Raw genomic sequence first — 22354 nt, forward strand, 5'->3', positions numbered from 1 at the left:
GTTGCTAAGAGGTGACGTTTTCACCTCTTAGCCAATAGCCATGCGGTAAATCTGGATCCCATGGGCGCCAAGCCGGATTTACGGCACGGCTATTGGCTAAGAGGTGAAAACGTCACCTCTAGAAAAAAATTTTTTTAGCCGTGGGCTGCAGCCTGCATGTAGCAGCTAAAAATGGCGATCGATTAAAACAAATAAAGGAGCTTTCTACATGAAGTATCTTATACTTCATGAATGAAAGTGCCCTTTATTTGTTTCAATAGTCAGTCCTAGCTTTTGTAAAACACTAGGATTTACTTTCACTTTAAGTTGTTTGCTGTTTTTTTAACACAATCTGTTTCTTTTTATGTTTACTTTGATTTAATATATATATATACATTTTTAATAAAGGAGCACTGTTTCATATCCCTTTAAATAATATTTACTTCAATAAGTGAGTTTGGATATGGAAAGAAGCATGCATATATTCTCATCCTCAATGAAACCTAAATTTTGTGTAGTTTAAAATATATCTAATATTAAAGGGATATGACACCCTTTTTCTCCTGATTCAGTTACAGAATACAATTTTAAACAACTTTACAATTTACTTATATTATCAAATTTGCTTCTTCTCTTAGTATCCTTTGTTGAAGAAGCAGGAATGCACATATAACAAGAGGGATATATGTGCAGCCACCACTTAGCAGCTAGCTCCGAATAATGCATTGTTGCTTCGGGCCTATTAGGGTATGCTTTTCAACAATGGATACCAAAAGAATGAAGCCAATGAGTTAATAGAATTAAATTGGAAAGTTGATTAAAATTGGGTACTCTTTCTGAATCATGAAAGAAAAAAATTGGCTTTCATGTGCCTTTAATATAGTTGGATATTTTGCTTCTACCCATTTTTTTCATACATTGCAAAGTAAAACATATATTGAATAATATAGCTTCAGGATCTTAAATGTTAGTGTGAGAATGGGAACTGATGTTAAAGTGCAATAGTAAAATGTGTGTTTGAAATAATTACAAATATAATAATACTGCCACATTTTACCAAATACAAACCAGAAAATGTAAAGTGTTTTTTTTCTTCTCATATTTGGGTATTTCTACAAAAGTTATTTTCTAAAAGGTATGATTTGTGTGTGACGTTACAGACAAATTACAGAAAATGATGTATAACTGCAATAAATTCAAAAGGCTAAAAACACATTAGTACAGGGGTGTGATATGCCTTAGCAGTGAATGGGTTAATAAAAAGCTAATTGCTTTATGGGCAGTGTTTACATTCATGAGAACAGCCAAATTACCCTATAAATGTGAAACAAAAATGCCCTTAGCTTCATTTTGTAGCTAAATGATGTTGCAGATATAGATTGTATCATTAGAGTTTGCACAGACTTCAAAGACTGAAATTGAAACACAATTCATCCAATATCTGATCAGGTAACACTTTTAGAAAACTAGGTTCTATTTAAAGTGATTGTAAAGTTTAATGAAGAAGTGGTAAACATAACGCAAAGGTAAGCGTCTTTGTAAAGTTTAATGAAGAAGTGGTAAACATAACGCAAAGGTAAGCGTCTTTGTAAAGTTTAATGAAGAAGTGGTAAACATAACGCAAAGGTAAGCGTCTTTGTAAAGTTTAATGAACGAAAGTGGTAAACTTAACGCAAAGGTAAGCGTCTTTGTAAAGTTTAATGAACGAAAGTGGTAAACTTAACGCAAAGGTAAGCGTCTTTGTAAAGTTTAATGAATGAAAGTGCCCCTGTTCTTATGAGTATTGTTAGATACCGGGCAACTATTTATTAAAGGGACAGTCAACACCAGAATTTTTGTTGTTTAAAAAGATAGATAATCCCTTTATTACCCATTCCCCAGTTTTGCAAAACCAACACTGTTATATTAATACACTTTTTACTTCTGTGACTAACTTGTATCTAAGCATCTTCTGACCGCCCCTAATCACATGACTTTTAGTTATTATCTATAGACTTGCATTTTAGCCAATTAGTGCAGTGTCTACCACTAGCCACGGGCGTGATCACAATGCTATCTATATGGCCTAGATGAGCTTGCTCTCCCCTGCTGTGAAAAGTAAATAAAATAGAGGCGGCCTTCAAGGGCTTAGAAATTATCACATGAGCCTTCCTAGGTTTGCTTTCAACTAAGAATACCAAGAGAACAAAGCAAAATTGTTGATAAAAGTAAATTGGAAAGTTGTTTAAAATTACATGCAATATTTGAAAAATGAAAGGTTTTTTTGGACTTGACTGTCCCTTTAAACTTTACAATCACTTTAATTACCTTTTCTGAAATGAGACAAGAAAGAGACACAAAGTGGCATTGTAAAATTTTAAAGTTTGAGCCATATTGTATTTTTTTTTCTAAACTTTCTTAAAAAATTCTGGTAAAGCCAGGGGTCAAGTCGAGCAGGAATGCATGGAAACGGAGTTCCTGCACTATTTTTGCAGGGGTCACTATGTTCCCGCTGGACAGAGAACAGAACTGGTTCAGTAAACACTGCTGCTGCTGGTGGGAGTAGCTGGAGCACAGTCTGATTAGAGGGATAGTGAGATCCTCTAGTAATGGGCAGTAGCACTTCCTACAATACACTGATTGTGAGCCTGTCAGTGGTCCTGCTGTGTGATCACTCTGCAATGTGTGGAACACATGGTGCTTACATTTCTGTGTGACTTGTTTGGTGTAATTTAGTTCCCTTCAGCAGAAACAGGACTATTGAATCTTAAGTGGGTGAGACTCTGTGACAGAGGATGAGTCTCAGGCCCAAAGGCAACAATTCAACCCTTCATTGGTTTTAATTTGCTTTTATTGACCAAAGTGTATAGATTATATATGTATAAATACAGTGTGTGTGTGTATAAATCAATATTACACACTTTTTTTTGTAGGACTTGACCCCTGCTACTGATTACAGTACTGTACTATCTTTATCATGGTATCAGCGCTGCGGAATCTGTTGGCGCTCTACAAATACCTGATAATAATAATAATAATACTATGTATAAAAAAGTAATAAACTGATATAAAACTAACTTTAGGGTACATGTATAAGCTGTATAATGACATATAAATATTACCTGTCTGATTAAAGTACTGTACTATCTTTATAATGGTACTATGTATACAAAAGTAATAAACTGATATAAAACTACCTTTAGGCCCAGAGGCAGAACTTTTTTTCATTTTCTGCAATGAAATTTGTTTAGTACAATTTTTTCTGCAGGTCATTTTCAAATAAAATTCAATTATAAAGTAGGCAGTTACACTAAAACACCAGTACAATGTGTTTGTTAACTGGAGAATAAAGCCATTTTTAAAGTTTTATAATATAGTGATAAAGTAATAAAAAAAAGTGCATTGCTCATACGAATGTCTTACATATAAAAAAAACAGCTTTGCAAATTGAGAAAGGCTAGGGGGCGGTTTGAAAAAAATCATAGAGGCAGTCAACAATCAGTGGACTGTTCACTTCAAACAGCACTTTGCTCTGGATTCACCGTGTTAAGGAGAACTTACAAAGTGCAGCCAGATTACAGCTCTGTTTAAAGAGAACAGTGCTGCAAAGTTAAAGAGCTAACAGTTCCTGCGTGTGTCCTGTTCTTTCTGCAGACATGATGCATTTTCTGCGATGACATCTCAGATCACTGCATGTTCTGCCATTGGGTAGGTTACATGTATAAGCTGTATAATGACATATAAATATTACCTGTCTGAGTACAGTACTGTACTATCTTTATCATGCTACTATATATACACAAGTAATAAACTGATATAAAACTACCTTTAGGGTACATGTATAAGCTGTATAATGACATATAAATATCACCTTACTGATTACAGTACTGTACTATCTTTATCATGCTACTATATATACAAAAGTAATAAACTGATATAAACTACCTTTAGGGTACATGTATAAGCTGTATAATGACATATAAATATCACCTTACTGAGTACAGTACTAAACTATCTTTATCATGGTACTATGTATACAAAAGTAATACTCTAATATGAAACTACCTTTAGGGTACATGTATAAGCTGTATAATGCCATATAAATATTACCTTACTGATTACAGTACTGTACTATCTTTATCATGGTACTATGTATACAAAGGTAATACTCTAATGTAAAACTACCTTTAGTTACATGTATAAGCTGTATAATGACATATACATATTAACTTACTGATTATGGTACTGTACTATCTTTATCATGGTACTACGTATACAAAGTAATAAACTGATATAAACTACCTTTAGGTTACATGTATAAGCTGTATAATGACATATAAATATTACCTAAAGCGATATTAATTAGTGCCCTTTAAGTAAAAACAAATATGTTAAATCAAAGTAAACATAAACAGAATGTGTATTTAAAAAAAAAAAAATACTTGTTTTCTTGTAAAATGAACACTTAGAAATTCTCAGTGTATCCACTGCCTGCAGCTAGATAAGGGAGTAGTCATGTTGGCAACTTAGGTTGCATTCTGCCCATTCTGAGCATTGGCAAATCTGACTCGCTGTTTATTTAGTATTCACTTAATAGTAAATCAGCTGTTATTCTAGCTGTTTTATGACATCAAGCTATAAATGCCTTTCTGCAGAGGCCCATCCCCCTTGTAGGGCTGTGACAGGAAGTAATGGACAAATTAAGTTTAAAAAAATAAATAAAAGATAAAATCCATTTAAAATGATGACTAATACATATTGCAATTATTTCTATTAAGTATAACCCATTGCTTCATGCTTTTTATTACAACAATGAAACAGACTGGTGGTTCCTTTTTTTTTTTTTTTGAAGCGTAAAATATATAACTTAATATAAATAAACCTCAAATAAGAAATGTTATTCACAGCTGCAAAGCTACATATACAGATACACCCTGAAACAAAATGTAGGGCATATCCTCCTGAGTAGAATTGCTTGTGAAACAAATGCCGGGGTATAAACTACTGGGTAGAATTGCTTGTGAAACCAATGCTAGACACTACTAGGTATAATTGCACATGAAACAAATGTGGGGCTAAACTACAAGGTATAATTGCTTGTGAAACAAATGAGAAGGGAATACCCTCCTGGGTAGAATTGCTTGTGAAACAAATGCGGGGGGATACACTACTAGGTAGAATTGCTTGTGAAACAAATGCATGGGCATACACTACTAGGTATAATTGCTTGTGAAACAAATGCGGGGGGGGGATACACTACTAGGTAGAATTGCACATGAAACAAATGCGGGGGCATACATTCCTGGGTAGAATTGCTCGGGAAACAAATGCCGGGGTATAAACTACTGGGTAGAATTGCTTGTGAAACCAATGCTAGACACTACTAGGTATAATTGCACATGAAACAAATGCAGGGCTAAACTACTAGGTATAATTGCTTGTGAAACAAATGTGGGGCTAAACTACTAGGTATAATTGCACATGAAACAAATGTGGGGCTAAACTACTAGGTATAATTGCACATGAAACAAATGTGGGGCTAAACTACTAGGTATAATTGCACATGAAACAAATGTGGGGCTAAACTACTAGGTATAATTGCACATGAAACAAATGCGGGGCTAAACTACTAGGTATAATTGCTTGTGAAACAAATGTGGGGCTAAACTACTAGGTATAATTGCTTGTGAAACAAATGCGGGGCTAAACTACTAGGTATAATTGCACATGAAACAAATGTGGGGCTAAACTACTAGGTATAATTGCACATGAAACAAATGTGGGGCTAAACTACTAGGTATAATTGCACATGAAACAAATGTGGGGCTAAACTACTAGGTATAATTGCACATGAAACAAATGTGGGGCTAAACTACTAGGTATAATTGCACATGAAACAAATGTGGGGCTAAACTACTAGGTATAATTGCACATGAAACAAATGTGGGGCTAAACTACTAGGTATAATTGCACATGAAACAAATGTGGGGCTAAACTACTAGGTATAATTGCACGTGAAACAAATGCGGGGCTAAACTACTAGGTATAATTGCTTGTGAAACAAATGTGGGGCTAAACTACTAGGTATAATTGCTTGTGAAACAAATGTGGGGCTAAACTACTAGGTATAATTGCACATGAAACAAATGTGGGGCTAAACTACTAGGTATAATTGCACATGAAACAAATGTGGGGCTAAACTACTAGGTATAATTGCTTGTGAAACAAATGTGGGGCTAAACTACTAGGTATAATTGCACATGAAACAAATGTGGGGCTAAACTACTAGGTATAATTGCACATGAAACAAATGCGGGGCTAAACTACTAGGTATAATTGCTTGTGAAACAAATGTGGGGCTAAACTACTAGGTATAATTGCTTGTGAAACAAATGTGGGGCTAAACTACTAGGTATAATTGCTTGTGAAACAAATGCGGGGCTAAACTACAAGGTATAATTGCACATGAAACAAATGTGGGGCTAAACTACTAGGTATAATTGCACATGAAACAAATGTGGGGCTAAACTACTAGGTATAATTGCACATGAAACAAATGTGGGGCTAAACTACTAGGTATAATTGCACATGAAACAAATGCGGGGCTAAACTACTAGGTATAATTGCTTGTGAAACAAATGTGGGGCTAAACTACTAGGTATAATTGCACATGAAACAAATGTGGGGCTAAACTACTAGGTATAATTGCACATGAAACAAATGCGGGGCTAAACTACTAGGTATAATTGCACATGAAACAAATGCGGGGCTAAACTACTAGGTATAATTGCACATGAAACAAATGTGGGGCTAAACTACTAGGTATAATTGCACATGAAACAAATGTGGGGCTAAACTACTAGGTATAATTGCACGTGAAACAAATGCGGGGCTAAACTACTAGGTATAATTGCACATGAAACAAATGCGGGGCTAAACTACTAGGTATAATTGCACATGAAACAAATGTGGGGCTAAACTACTAGGTATAATTGCACATGAAACAAATGTGGGGCTAAACTACTAGGTATAATTGCACATGAAACAAATGTGGGGCTAAACTACTAGGTATAATTGCACATGAAACAAATGCGGGGCTAAACTACTAGGTATAATTGCTTGTGAAACAAATGTGGGGCTAAACTTCTAGGTATAATTGCTTGTGAAACAAATGCGGGGCTAAACTACTAGGTATAATTGCTTGTGAAACAAATGTGGGGCTAAACTACTAGGTATAATTGCTTGTGAAACAAATGCGGGGCTAAACTACTAGGTATATTTGCTTGTGAAACAAATGTGGGGCTAAACTACTAGGTATAATTGCTTGTGAAACAAATGTGGGGCTAAACTACTAGGTATAATTGCACATGAAACAAATGTGGGGCTAAACTACTAGGTATAATTGCACATGAAACAAATGTGGGGCTAAACTACTAGGTATAATTGCACATGAAACAAATGTGTGGCTAAACTACTAGGTATAATTGCACATGAAACAAATGTGGGGCTAAACTACTAGGTATAATTGCACATGAAACAAATGTGGGGCTAAACTACTAGGTATAATTGCACATGAAACAAATGCGGGGCTAAACTACTAGGTATAATTGCACATGAAACAAATGCGGGGCTAAACTACTAGGTATAATTGCTTGTGAAACAAATGTGGGGCTAAACTACTAGGTATAATTGCTTGTGAAACAAATGTGGGGCTAAACTACTAGGTATAATTGCTTGTGAAACAAATGCGGGGCTAAACTACAAGGTATAATTGCACATGAAACAAATGTGGGGCTAAACTACTAGGTATAATTGCACATGAAACAAATGTGGGGCTAAACTACTAGGTATAATTGCACATGAAACAAATGTGGGGCTAAACTACTAGGTATAATTGCACATGAAACAAATGTGGGGCTAAACTACCAGGTATAATTGCACATGAAACAAATGCGGGGCTAAACTACTAGGTATAATTGCACATGAAACAAATGTGGGGCTAAACTACTAGGTATAATTGCACATGAAACAAATGTGGGGCTAAACTACTAGGTATAATTGCACATGAAACAAATGTGGGGCTAAACTACTAGGTATAATTGCACATGAAACAAATGTGGGGCTAAACTACTAGGTATAATTGCACATGAAACAAATGTGGGGCTAAACTACTAGGTATAATTGCACATGAAACAAATGTGGGGCTAAACTACTAGGTATAATTGCACATGAAACAAATGTGGGGCTAAACTACTAGGTATAATTGCACATGAAACAAATGTGGGGCTAAACTACTAGGTATAATTGCTTGTGAAACAAATGTGGGGCTAAACTACTAGGTATAATTGCACATGAAACAAATGCGGGGCTAAACTACTAGGTATAATTGCACATGAAACAAATGTGGGGCTAAACTACTAGGTATAATTGCTTGTGAAACAAATGCGGGGCTAAACTACTAGGTATAATTGCTTGTGAAACAAATGTGGGGCTAAACTACTAGGTATAATTGCTTGTGAAACAAATGCGGGGCTAAACTACTAGGTATAATTGCACATGAAACAAATGTGGGGCTAAACTACTAGGTATAATTGCACATGAAACAAATGTGGGGCTAAACTACTAGGTATAATTGCACATGAAACAAATGTGGGGCTAAACTACTAGGTATAATTGCACATGAAACAAATGTGGGGCTAAACTACTAGGTATAATTGCACATGAAACAAATGTGGGGCTAAACTACTAGGTATAATTGCACATGAAACAAATGTGGGGCTAAACTACTAGGTATAATTGCACATGAAACAAATGTGGGGCTAAACTACTAGGTATAATTGCTTGTGAAACAAATGCGGGGCTAAACTACTAGGTATAATTGCACATGAAACAAATGTGGGGCTAAACTACTAGGTATAATTGCACATGAAACAAATGCGGGGCTAAACTACTAGGTATAATTGCACATGAAACAAATGCGGGGCTAAACTACTAGGTATAATTGCTTGTGAAACAAATGTGGGGCTAAACTACTAGGTATAATTGCTTGTGAAACAAATGCGGGGCTAAACTACTAGGTATAATTGCACATGAAACAAATGTGGGGCTAAACTACTAGGTATAATTGCACATGAAACAAATGTGGGGCTAAACTACTAGGTATAATTGCACATGAAACAAATGCAGGGCTAAACTACTAGGTATAATTGCTTGTGAAACAAATGCGGGGGGGGGATACACTACTAGGTAGAATTGCTTGTGAAACAAATGCGGGGGCATACATTCCTGGGTAGAATTGCTTGGGAAACAAATGCCGGGGTATAAACTGCTGGGTAGAATTGCTTGTGAAACCAATGCTAGACACTACTAGGTATAATTGCACATGAAACAAATGCGGGGCTAAACTACTAGGTATAATTGCTTGTGAAACAAATGAGAGGGGAATACCCTCCTGGGTAGAATTGCTTGTGAAACAAATGAGAGGGGAATACCCTCCTGGGTAGAATTGCTTGTGAAACAAATGAGAGGGGAATACCCTCCTGGGTAGAATTGCTTGTGAAACAAATGCATGGGCATACACTACTAGGTATAATTGCTTGTGAAACAAATGCGGGGGGAGGGGGGATACACTACTAGGTAGAATTGCACATGAAACAAATGCGGGGGCATACATTCCTGGGTAGAATTGCTTGTGAAACAAATGCGGGGGCATACACTACTAGGTAGGGCTGGGCGATATAGGAAAAAATGAAAATCGCATATTTGATCATGAAATATTATGATTTCGATTTTAATCGTGATTTTCTGAAAATAACTCAAAGCTAGCAGGGACAAGCCCACCTACAAGACAGACAGTTCATCTTACACATCTGATCCTGCAGCCCCTTTAGCTTGCCGCTGCCCACCATCTTTCCCTCTTCCCAGTGCTGCCGCTCAGTAGAACCATTAGGCACAATAAAAACATATGTTGTGAGAAGCTACAAATTACAGCCCACAGTAGCGGCCTACAGAATAATATACCAGCACTGCCGCCCTGCAGTCGCTGCTGTGGGTTGTAATGTGCAGCTCCTCACTACACATGGTTTTTATTGTGGCTAATGATTTTACTAAGCAGTGATAATATAAATCTGATGCTACAATAGCGCTATATAATTTATTTATAGTGAGAATGTAAATCTGATGCTACAATATCGCTATATGATTTATATATAGTGAGAATGTAAATCTGATGCTACAATATCGCTATATGATTTATATATAGTGAGAATATAAATTTGATGCTACAATAGCGCTATATAATTTATATATAGTGAGAATGTAAATCTGATGCTACAATAGCGCTATATAATTTATATATAGTGAGAATGAAAATCTTATGCTACAATAGCCCACAGTAGCGGCTGCAGGAAGGCCTACAGAATAATATACCAGCACTGCCACCCTGCAGTCGCTACTGTGGGTTGTAATGTGCAGCTTCTCACTACACATGTTGAACATATCCAGAAGGGGAAGAAGGAGATGTAGAAGAGCTCGTTCCCCAGCTCGGTGTCAAGCACGAACAAGTAATAGAGTAATGGGCAGCGGACGGTGAAGCCTTGGCCCTTCTCGCCCGTTAAAGAGTCCAGTACTGCGACTTCCTTCTGCGGTTCCCAGCGGTACCGTTAGTGTCCCTGCACGCCCCATTAGCCTGGTGACCCAAGCAGCTCTGCACCCGCATAGCCGCTGGAAACGAGCCACGTGACCGGGGTCCTGCAGATAACGTGCCAGGCGTCACGGCCCCAAGTCTGCCCCTATTCCCGCTCCTCGCAGCGGAACCTTGACCATGGCAGTGTGGCAAAACAAGTCACTGCCACGCCCCTTACCCGCATGTGGCCGCAGCAGAGCCCTCCTGTATGTCATAGGTGATGTCATAGTGGGAGGGGTTCAAAATTGCATACTCCCGCAATTTTAAATCGCTGCAATTTTAAATTGCGGTGATTTTAAATTGTGATTAATCGTGCAGCCCTACTACTAGGTAGAATTGCTTGTGAAACAAATGCGGGGACATACACTACTAGGTAGAATTGCTTGTGAAACAAATGCGGGGGCATACACTACTAGGTAGAATCGCACATGAAACAAATGCGGGGGCGGATACACTACTAGGTAGAATTGCTTGTGAAACAAATGCAGGGGCATACACTGCTGGGTAGAATTGCTTGTGAAATAAATGCGGGGGCATACACTCCTGGGTAGAAGTGCTTATGAAACAAATGCAGGGGCATACACTACTGGGTAGAATTGCACATGAAACAAATGCGGGGGTATATACTCCTGGTTAGAATTGCTTGTGAAATAAATGCGGGGGCATACACTCCTGGGTAGCATTGCTTGTGAAATAAATGTGGGGGCATACACTCCTGGGTAGCATTGCTTGTGAAATAAATGCGGGGGCATGCACTCCTGGGTAGAATTGCACGTGTTCCAAAGGTGGGAAGCGGTGACTGGAGGAGTAAATACGGGGGTTCCATTGGTAGGGTAGTAGCGGGGGTTGGTCGAGTCGCAGGTGTTCTGAAGGCAGGGGCAGGTGGTCCGAATGGTGGTTAGGCAGTTGGGGGATGTGACTTGCCTAAAAAGAGAGGGACAGGGAGAAATATTTTTTACATTTTTAACCTCCTTATAGAAAATTAGGGGTGCTTTGCACCCCTTGTTCACCCATAGAACTACCACTATTTCAGACAGTTTACCCAGCCGACTATGACTAGATTACAAGTGGAGAGCAAATTAATGAATTAATGAATTTTTGCACTTGTCAGGTTGCGCTCATATTACGAGTTGAAAGTATACTGTTTTCACTCTCGCACTAACTCGACAAGCGCAAAAAGCCAAAGTTAGAATATTGTGTGCATGTTCACGTATTCCCCCATAGAAGTCAATGGAGAAAAAAAGTGGAAAACAAACCTAGCACCCCACTCTCACGCAAAGTCGACTGCATATTCTCATGTGTGCGAACCCAACATGAAAATATGAATATTTCACATTCCAATGTTCTGCATATTGCAGAACATATTCTATTTATTCATAAATACATATTTCTACATATACCTATATTTTCGATATATTATCTTTTGTATACCTATATATAAATATATATATATATATATATATATATATACAGTGGCGTAGCGTGGGTTGTCAGCGCCCAGGGCAAGGTAAGAATTGCGCCCCCCTAACCCAACTGTCCAGACTCCAGGGCAGGCGCTCCCCACCTACGTCCACAGTGTATTAGGCACTCACTGCTCAACTAGAGTTATTTAGAGCCGCGGCGGCAGAACCAGAAGGGGCGGGGATATATGACAGTGACAAACGTCATATATCCGCTTCCCTCCCTCATAACGCGGAGTTGCCTCTGGTCTGAGGTCTGTCTGGCCCGCCCTTGCCCCCTGGGAATCAGATTCTTTATGTAAGTGTAAATATTCACACTTATGCGGCTGCCTCACAGAGGGGAATATTCACACAGTGACACAGTTTCACACTTATGCCGCGGCGCTGAGCACAGAGGGGGAGGCAGGCAGGCAGGAGCGGCAGTCGGCAGAGTCTGACTATACACACAGTTTCACACTTAACTTATGCGGCGGGCTGCCTGACAGAAGGGATTATTCACACAGTGACACAGACAGTTTCACACTTATGCCGCGGCGCTGAGCACAGAGGGGGAAGCAGGCAGGAGCGGCAGTCGGCAGAGTATAACAATAATAGTCACTGACTGAACTGCCGCCCCCTGTCAAGTGCCGCCTGGGTCCGTGGGACCCTGTTGGTCCCATTGATAAGCCGGCCCTGCAGGTGTCTACATCTATGGCGGCATTTCTGCAATATTGCTTTTAGCAATGTTATACATAAAAAATGCTTTCCATCATGTTTAACAGTCCTCACCTCAGGCAGGCAGCAGCTCTTCCCCTCCACTTCTTGCACTCTCGGTCCCTCTTGAACTGCGCGCGCTGGGAGTGGGAGGAGTCAGGACCCGGCGTGCTGTGCTAGTGGCATAAACTGTAAATAGACAGCAGCACAGCAGGGGTAACGTTCAGACTAGAGAGAGTTGGATAAGTAGATTTAGGGATTGCAGGAGGCGACCAGACACACTGACAAACAATTAAAGAAGTTGACTAATGACTGAGAGTGAGACTTTTGCGCCCCCCATAATTATGCGCCCGGGGCAACAGCCCCTCTGGCCCCCCCCACGCTACGCCACTGTATATATATATATATATTATATAAAGGTATAGATATACAGATATATATATATATTATATAAAGGTATAGATATACAGATATATATATATATATATATATTTATAAAACATAGAACATATTCTGCCATATTTTGTACGTTGGAATGTAAAATATTTGCAGTAAATACACAGTATAACACTTTATTAAACATGAATATTGCATAAATATGCTTTAATATGTTTTCATCTACTTAACGACAAAGGACTGAAATGCACTTATATAAATGTCTATATATGTGTACATATGTATTTATGTGTGTATATATGTCTGTTAATACATACAGTATCTCACAAAAGTGAGTACACCCCTCATATTTTTGTAAATATTTTATTATATCTTTTCATGTGACAACACTGAAGAAATTACACTTTGCTACAATGTAAAGTAGTGAGTGTACAGCCTGTATAACAGTGTAAATTTGCTGTCCCCTCAAAATAAATCAACACACAGCCATTAACGTCTAAACCATTGGCAACAAAAGTGAGTACACCCCTAAGTGGAAATGTCCAAATCGGACCCAAAGTGTCAATATTTTGTGTGGCCACCATTATTCTCCAGCACTGCCTTAACCCTCTTGGGCATGGAGTTCACCAGAGCTTTATAGGTTGCCACCGGAGTCCTCTTCCACTCCTCCATGACAACATCACGGAGCTGGTGGATGATAGAGACCTTGCGCTCCCCCACCTTCCGTTTGAGGATGCCCTACAGATGCTCAATAGGGTTTAGGTCTGGAGACATGCTTGGCCAGTCCATCACTTTTACCCTCAGCTTCTTTAGCAAGGCAGTGGTCGTTATCATGTTGGAATTCTACCCTGCGGCCCAGTCTCCGAAGGGGGGGGGTTCATGTTCTGCTTCAGTATGTCACAGTACATGTTGGCATCTATGGTTCCCTCAATGAACTGTAGCTCCCCAGTGTCGGCAGCACTCATGCAGGCCCAGACAATGACACTCCCACCACCATGCTTGACTGTAGGCAAGACACACTTGTCTTTTTACTCCTCACCTGGTTGCCACCACAAACGCTTGACACCATCTGAACCACATAAGTTTATCTTGGTCTCATTGGACCACAGGACATGGTTCCAGTAATCCATGTCCTTAGTCTGCTTGACTTCAGCAAACTGTTTGCTGGCTTTCTTGTGCATCATCTTTAGAAGAGGCTTCCTTCTGGGACGACAGCCATGCAGACCAATTTGATGCAGTGTGTGGCGTATGGTCTGCGCACTGACAGGCTGACCCCCCACCCCTTCAACCTCTGCAGCAATGCTGGCAGCACTCATACGTCTATTTCCCAAAGACAACCTCTGGATATGACGCTGAGCACGTGCACTTAACTTCTTGGGTCGACCATGGTGAGGCCTGTTCTGAGTGGAACCTGTCCTATGAGACCTCTGTATAGTCTTGCCCACTGTGCTGCAGCTCAGTTTCAGTGTCTTGGCAATCTTCTTATAGCTTAGGCCATCTTTATGTAGAGCAACAATTCTTTTTTTCAGATCCTCAGAGGGTTCTTTGCCATGAGGTGCCATGTTGAACTTCCAGTTACCACTATGAGAGTGTGTGAGAGTGATTACACCAAATTTAACACACCTGCTCCCCATTAACACCTGAGACCTTGTAACACTAACAAATCACATGACACTGGGGAGGGAGATGGCTAATAGGACCCAATTTGGACATTTCCACTTAGGGGTGTACTCACTTTTGTTGTTAACGGTTTAGACATTAATGGCTGTGTGTTGAGTTATTTTGAGGGGATAGCAAATTTACCATGTTATACAGGCTGTACACTCACTACTTTACATTGTAGCAAAGTGTCATTTCTTCAGTGTTGTCACATGAAAAGATGTGAGGGGTGTATTCACTTTTGTGAGATACTGTATATACACATATAAATACATAAATACATAAGTACACACATATATAGACATATATATATACACATGCATATACATATTTATACATGTACAGTATATGTATATATCACTATGTTAAAGCCCTTTGTCTGCCTATTTTTTTTTCTAACTACTGAGACCTCTTATCTTTGAGCCTTTATAAATTTTGTGTGCAATATTTTTTATTAATAATTTTCATTAGATGTTGTTGTTTTGAGCGAAACCTGAGTGGCACTGGCCTTGTGGACAAGCACGGAAGTTTTTCTAACTTTTGTTCTGTCTCAGTGAGTGCGTCTCTCAGTTCTCTTGTTTTTATATAAAGTACTCTTAGGTCTCCCTAAGAGTAAAAGGGGGAAACCAGATATGGACTCCTTGCACACATGCCCAAGAGATATGCAACTGCACCTCACTGACAAGGCCCAAGAGAGGCCGAAATGTACGTCTGGGGTTTGTTGTTTGTCTTGTTCAGAGAAGAATTGTCTGGTATTTCGGTGCTGGACTGTCATTGGGCAGGATCAGACTGATATACTACAGGATTTTTTTTCTCTGTGAAAAGGCATAGTGTGCAAAAAGAGACTGCACCCTGAGTGGCACTGGCCTTGTGGACAAGCACGGAAGTTTTTCTAGCTTTTGTTCTGTCTCAGTGAGTGGGTCTCTCAGTTCTCTTGTTTTTATGTAAAGTACTCTTAGGTCTCCCTAAGAGTAAAAGGGGGAAACCAGATATGGACTCGTTGCACACATGCCCTAGAGATATGCAACTGCACTTCACTGACGAGGCCCAAGGGAGGACGAAACGTACGTCTGGTTTTTTTTCAGCTTTTGTTCTGTCTCAGTGAGTGCGTCTCTCAGTTATCTTACTTTTATGTTTCACAAAACAGTTAACCAGAGCGCTGAAGTCGCTGTAAATATTCTAGCGTAAATCGCGATTGCGCTCAAGCAATCACGTTTCCGTTCAACTCGTAATACGAGCAGTAAGCCCGACAATAGCAAACCCTCACGATAAACCCCTTATCACCCGGGTGCAAACGTTTGCGCTCCATTCGTAATCTAGCCCTATAAAGGTGATTCAACACACTGATGGCCAAGATTTACTCTCGTTCCTTTCTTACTAAATCCAGACATGCTGAGTAAACGTATGGCCTGTTCAGTCGGTCACATCAGCAAACATTCTTGTAAAATATGTTTTATGATGGAAAACCTGTTGACGTGAAAATTGTAGTATTTCCTTGTTTCTTCAATTGCAAGGTTACACAAACAATAGATTAGAAAGCCGCTAATATGAGACAAACGAATATCAGAAATATAAATTCTATTGAATACTTGCTTGTATTTTTTGTTTTATCTAGCAGTAAAAAAAAAATGTATCCATGTGATTGTTCCATGTATTAAACCACAACTACTGGGATATACTATGGCTCTGTTAGCTTCCCAGTAAAGCTCCTCACTGCTCTGTATCTGCAGTTCTGCGGCCACAACAACAAGCGGAGGGTAATTAATAATCCTGTTAGGAGGCATGTGTACTGTGTGTGAGATAGATCTGTCCCTGCGGGCTAGCCAATTTAAATAGTCCCTGGGCAGGAGTGTCTGCATCATCAGGCCTTTGTGGTACACTGCAAGTCACTGTGTAATCTTCTCTGCTATGTTAACATTGACTACAGATACAAGCTGAATTTCAGATCACGGACAAGCTCCCAGGGTTAGCTAAGCTTTCATATTTGAAGATATGCGCTTGTGGGATTAAGCTCACAGAACGTTTGCAGTACATTTGCAGCAAATGGCATTACTAAAATGCATGGGGCACAAACCTGAGACAATGGCCACATGGGGTTCAGTGGCAAATACTTTCTAACCTATGTATGTTCTATCTGTGGGGAAGGCAACAGGAATTAACATGATGCATGTCATAATGAGATTAATGGCATGCTGCATCGCTCTGCGCCATTTCTCAGCAGTCTAATGAAGCACGTCAAGCTTAATTTTAATGGAATTTAAAAACAAACAAACAGGGAACTGGCATAGCAACTAATCATATAGGTAACTGTTCACATTTTCCTGTGTTTTATTCCCCTCTAATATTAATAGCAGTGTTACCTGTTTGCCTGTCAGATTATACTGCAGTTCACAACCTAATTGTAGTGCCTGAAACAAAGCAATATTTCACCAAAGCCAATGACATTTTTATTTTTAACCAAATATTTTGTATAGAGATAAACTTATAATTAACTGTACTCAATTTGTACAACCCTGAAAATGAGTCACATCACTGCCTACTATATATACGTGTCAGCACTTCCCTAGTTCTAGTCATTTGTGGATGCTACCTTTTGGTGAATACTACCCGTGGTATGAAAAACAAATCACCTTAAAATAAATAACCAAACAGGAGTTTTAATTAGGGTTTTGTACATTGGTTTTGTGGTAATGTATTTGTATCATTCTTTCAAGGTAGGTATTTACACACCTACTTCTTATTTGCAAAATGTGTCAATCAGTACAGCCCTATGCATAATGAAACATCTCTTCTATAATAAATACAACCTTATATGGTAAATGAACAATTAATAAAACGGGCTTGGCTACTCAGGCCTGGTCACTGCTTGTAATCCTATATTTATTGAAATTCTATTTTTTTAGCTGCCAATAATATAGAGAATGGTACAAATTTTATCTTTTATAATTGCAAAATTGTACCTACTTTTATTTTAAATGCACACTTTTTCATAATTATCTATCTATATTCTATCTATCTGTCTGTTTATCTATCTACATACATGTTCTTTATGCAAGAGAAAATTAATTGAACCAGCCTTTCCTTTTTCTCTGAAGAAAACAGATTGAAAAATACATCTCACTTTCATCTGAAAGACAGATGTCTGTCTCTTTTTGACAATAAATATAAACTGTTCATACATAAAAGGTTTGAAACCATAGATTTTTTATTATTACCTGTATCCTGGCGATACTGATGCATTGTCTGTAGGTCAATGACATAGGGTGTGAGGTGTGTATCCACTTGTCCCAATGCCACTCGACCCCGGCCATCTTCCCTAAGGGCACTCTCAATGTGATGGCACACTGTGGCAGTGTAGGGTCTCCAGCGGCCGTGCTCATTCAGCCATTCCCAGACCACCACTCTTGGAGGAGCCCCCTGCCCTCCAAAACTTTGCCCACTGGTTGGAAGCAGGATGCCTGAGCGGGACATGACAAGTGTAAGGGTATTTGGTCACTAGAGTATGGAGTTCCCGTGACAGTGAAACATAATCAAGGTGGAGCAAAAAGGGGAGGCATTAGATTTGGTGTGATGTGAAAAAACAGCCCCTGAGGAGCAAACGTAAAAAAAAAAAAAGAAAAAAAAAAAGGTTCAATTTCCTAATCAGTGTGAAGGGTCAGATTAGCTAAGACCCAGAGCATAATGTTAAAGGAATTTACTACATAGATCTGTTCACAGTACATTGTAATTGTGTCTCTATTAGTAGATCCTTTGTTTTCAGCAAAATCATTTGAGAGGGGCCATTGAAAAGGCAAGAAGGCACACTGTCTCCTGTGTCCACCAAGTTGAAAATGAGCTGTCAGCTCTTTGGGCAATAACTCTTTATTATCATATTTCTCCTTCTTATTTTAGAAAACCTGTAAAGAAATAATTATATATATATAGAAGTGAATTTAATAAATATATTTGTGCACATAATTGCTATCATTTCTATAGAATTACAGCAATCCGTATGTTGATTTGTACTCAGTAATTTGCATATATATATATATATATCACAGCACTGCTGTAACATTTATATATGCACATTTCTCTGTAGGAATTAGCAATTACAAAAATACAGTCAAATAGTAATTCAGTAATTGTCCTTTCTACAAGGCCACACTGATAACACCCTACTGTATAAACAGTGCAGAATATTAGAAATTCTAAATGACAAAAACTGCTCAAAAGCTTAACATGAAATCAACACAATATTTTATAAGGGCCATATATGATCAATCAATCCACCTGTATTTATTTATCTATCATGCATCTATATATCTATAATGCATCTATCTATCATCTATATATCTATAATGCATTTATCTATCTATAATGCATCTATCTATCTATCTATCTATCGATCTACCATCTATATATCTATCTCTATTTATCATTCATCTATATATCTATCATTCATCTATCTATCTGTCTGTCTGTCAGTCTATCTATTTATCTACCAGGTTTATTTGGGGGGAGAAAAGAAAAAAAAAACAAGTAGCCTATATAATACTCACATTTGGTATGCCTGGAATGTTAGGCAGATTGTAGTTGATATTCTGTCTTTTGGTTGCTGACCATTCTCTCTCCCTGGTGCTCTTATGGAGGCTTGGTGTTTCCCAGTGGATTTTGTCTAGTATACTCCCTTGGAGGGTGGGTGATCTTATCTCCCTGTATGGTTCAGGGTCTCTAGCTTGGTGGGAAATAGGCTTGATCGCCTTGGAGGCTCTGAGTTGAAGAATGGGGGTGATATTTTTCTTTACATATAAGGGTGGTTGATATTCACTGGTTTCTGTGCCTTAGTAATATTGTGAGTTGTGTTTCCCTGTAGAATGGGGGTTGGTCTGGGGGCTTGTTCGTTAGTAGACTGGAGCCCCTGGGAATGCAGTTGCCTTGACGTTTTGCGATAAAATGTAGGTTATAAGTTGGTGTTCGTTTGCTTATTAATAGCGAAGCGGTGACCTGACATCCCCCGGTGCGTGCAACAAAATAGTCCAAGATTCCAGCTTCTGCAGAGCTGCTGCACCTTTATGGTTTAGCGCCTCGAGTGCAGATCACAGGCAGTAACAGCAGATAGAGGCGCAAACCTGTAGTGCCCTGAGAGTCTTCTTGTCTATCTATGGGCGCATCTCTCACTCTTTCTATTTCCCTTTTCCCTCTTTATTTCCCGTCAGTCTGTGACTCTGTCTCCACCTTCTCCTTTAGCGGGTTCTTTCTGACAATCTATACATTTGACAGCCTCTATCTCTGCATTTTTCCTGCCCTGTCTCTTTTCTTCTGTCTCTCTCGCCAGTGCAGCCTCTGCAGCTTCTCCAGGGACACAAATAATAATTGAGAATAACCGAAAAGAGGAACGACTGAGAGAGAGGGTGATGGAGGGAGGCGGGAGAGACGGAGCACAGCCAGGAATGAGGAAATAAAAAGAAAACAGATTTATGTTGCTATGGCATTATGTAGTATGCTTAACCACGGACAGTGCCAGTGTGATTACCAGAGCAGTACCTGTACACACTGCTAATGAATGCTGCAGCATTACTTGCATATGCATGCCTTACTGCATTAACCCTTTCCTACGCGAACCGCTATTACCAAATACCCCAATACGGTTACCTCATAAGACAACCAATTTTTCGAAGCCTTACCGCTAAAATTAATCTGTTTAACCCCTCTTAATTATTGCCACGGTATTTCCGTAACTTGTGTCACTCATTAACCCCTAAAACAAAAGATCTTTATCAATCAAGACAAACCGTTTGATTTTTCCGCTATAGACCGTAGCTCACACACGGGATATTCCCTTTAATAAACCACTGCAAGGAAAACCCAAAATAACCAATTAATAATCAATTAACGAAATCTCTACAACCGATTCCTTATAACTATTTTATTGCAATTCATGAATAACTCATATTAATTAATATATATCCCTGGGCAATACTAAACGGATATTAAACACTTTAAATTTGTAATTTAACATGAAAATCGTATATATAAAAAAACTTATAATTTATAATATATTTCTATTATTTATTTTGTCCCCTTTTCCTATAATTCCATTCTGAAATTGTGAGCCTTTCAGTTCCTTTTAGAAATGGAAGTGCAGAACACTGTTATATTCCACACAGCCATTGGCTGCACATTCTAGTGACCTATTTATATCTGTCCCTAATTGGCCACAGCAGAGAAGGTAACTTAAGTTACAACATGGCAGTTCCCATTGTTTATAGGCACTAAAACTTTACACTTATTTTGTCAATATTTAAATAGCTAATGAAACTTCAAAAAATACATCTGCATGTTATTCTCAGAATAATCTTTTCTTTGAATGCATCAATCTATCTAGCATTTATTTAGTGTTTAATGTCTCAACACCTATAGGGACCAACCAACACAATCATTCCTCAGAACAAAACCCCAGAATTTAGGAGATCCCATCAAGTACCCATACATGCAACATATCTGTAAAAAGCTGATTAGAAAATATGACATGAACATCTCTTTGTATAAAAAGGAAGATATTTTACCTTAAAATTCCCTCAGTATAACCACATCACACTGTAAAGGGACTTTAAGAACCCAATCAGGATGCCAGTCCTGGGACTTGCAAGGGAGCATGCATCTGTCATGTGTAGGTATAGTCACTTTATTTGTTACTTCAATTTAAGGAATTGTATTATTAAATCTCATGAGATTTCAGTAAAATCCCATGAGATTACAGCAAAGTGTGAACTCAGCACAATGAAGCTTATTGGCTATTGGTTTTTTTTTACCCTGCAGATGAAAGTACTCTAGTTATTTATACTAGTGTCCTCTAGTTATTTCTACTTTAGAATTAGATAACGGATATCATTTATAACCATAAATAAGATTAAATAGCAGAAATGTTCAATAAAAATTAAAACAACTATGATAAATGTAACAAATAAAGAATATGAAACAAACATTGCATATATATGTAAATATGTGATAAAAATATAAAATAAACATATAGAGTCAAATTACAAGTGGCGTGATAATGATAACGCAGTATGTAATAAGCAATATTACTGGACCGTGCTAACATTAACTCATAACGTGATATTACAAGTCTATGGTAAATACCATTTACCAGTGAAGGGTTAGCAGGGCCGGCATCGGGATAGCACACTGGTTTTCAAACCTGTCCTCAGGCCTCCATAAGAGGACACATTTTGAGGATATCTGAACTGGAACACAGGTGAAATAATCAGCTGATTAGTAAACTTCGCCGCCACTATAATAAATGTATTAACCCCTAAACCGCCACACTCCCGCCTCGCAAACACTATAATACATTTTATTAACCCCTAATCTGCCCTCCCTAACATCGCCGCCACCTACCTACAATTATTAACCCCTAATCTCCCGCCCCCAACGTCGCCGCTACTATAATAAAGTTATTAACCCCTAAACCTAAGTCTAACCCTAACACCCCCTAACTTAAATATAATTTAAATAAAACAAA

The 22354-nt window shown here is 38.6% G+C and overlaps 1 protein-coding gene across 1 annotated transcript in view; it reads right to left on the minus strand.

The window, feature by feature from the left end:
• DTX1 (deltex E3 ubiquitin ligase 1) overlaps window positions 1–20240 on the minus strand; it is a 189385-nt gene extending 169145 nt beyond the window's left edge. The window contains 2 exon segments of the mRNA XM_053702173.1: window positions 18066–18746; window positions 19389–20240. Coding sequence (XP_053558148.1) covers window positions 18066–18321 — 256 coding nt within the window. The 5' untranslated portion in view covers window positions 18322–18746; window positions 19389–20240.
• Window positions 20241–22354: the final 2114 nt, after the last annotated feature.

The sequence above is a fragment of the Bombina bombina genome, chromosome 2 (assembly GCF_027579735.1).
Source record: "Bombina bombina isolate aBomBom1 chromosome 2, aBomBom1.pri, whole genome shotgun sequence".
Lineage (NCBI taxonomy): Eukaryota > Metazoa > Chordata > Amphibia > Anura > Bombinatoridae > Bombina > Bombina bombina.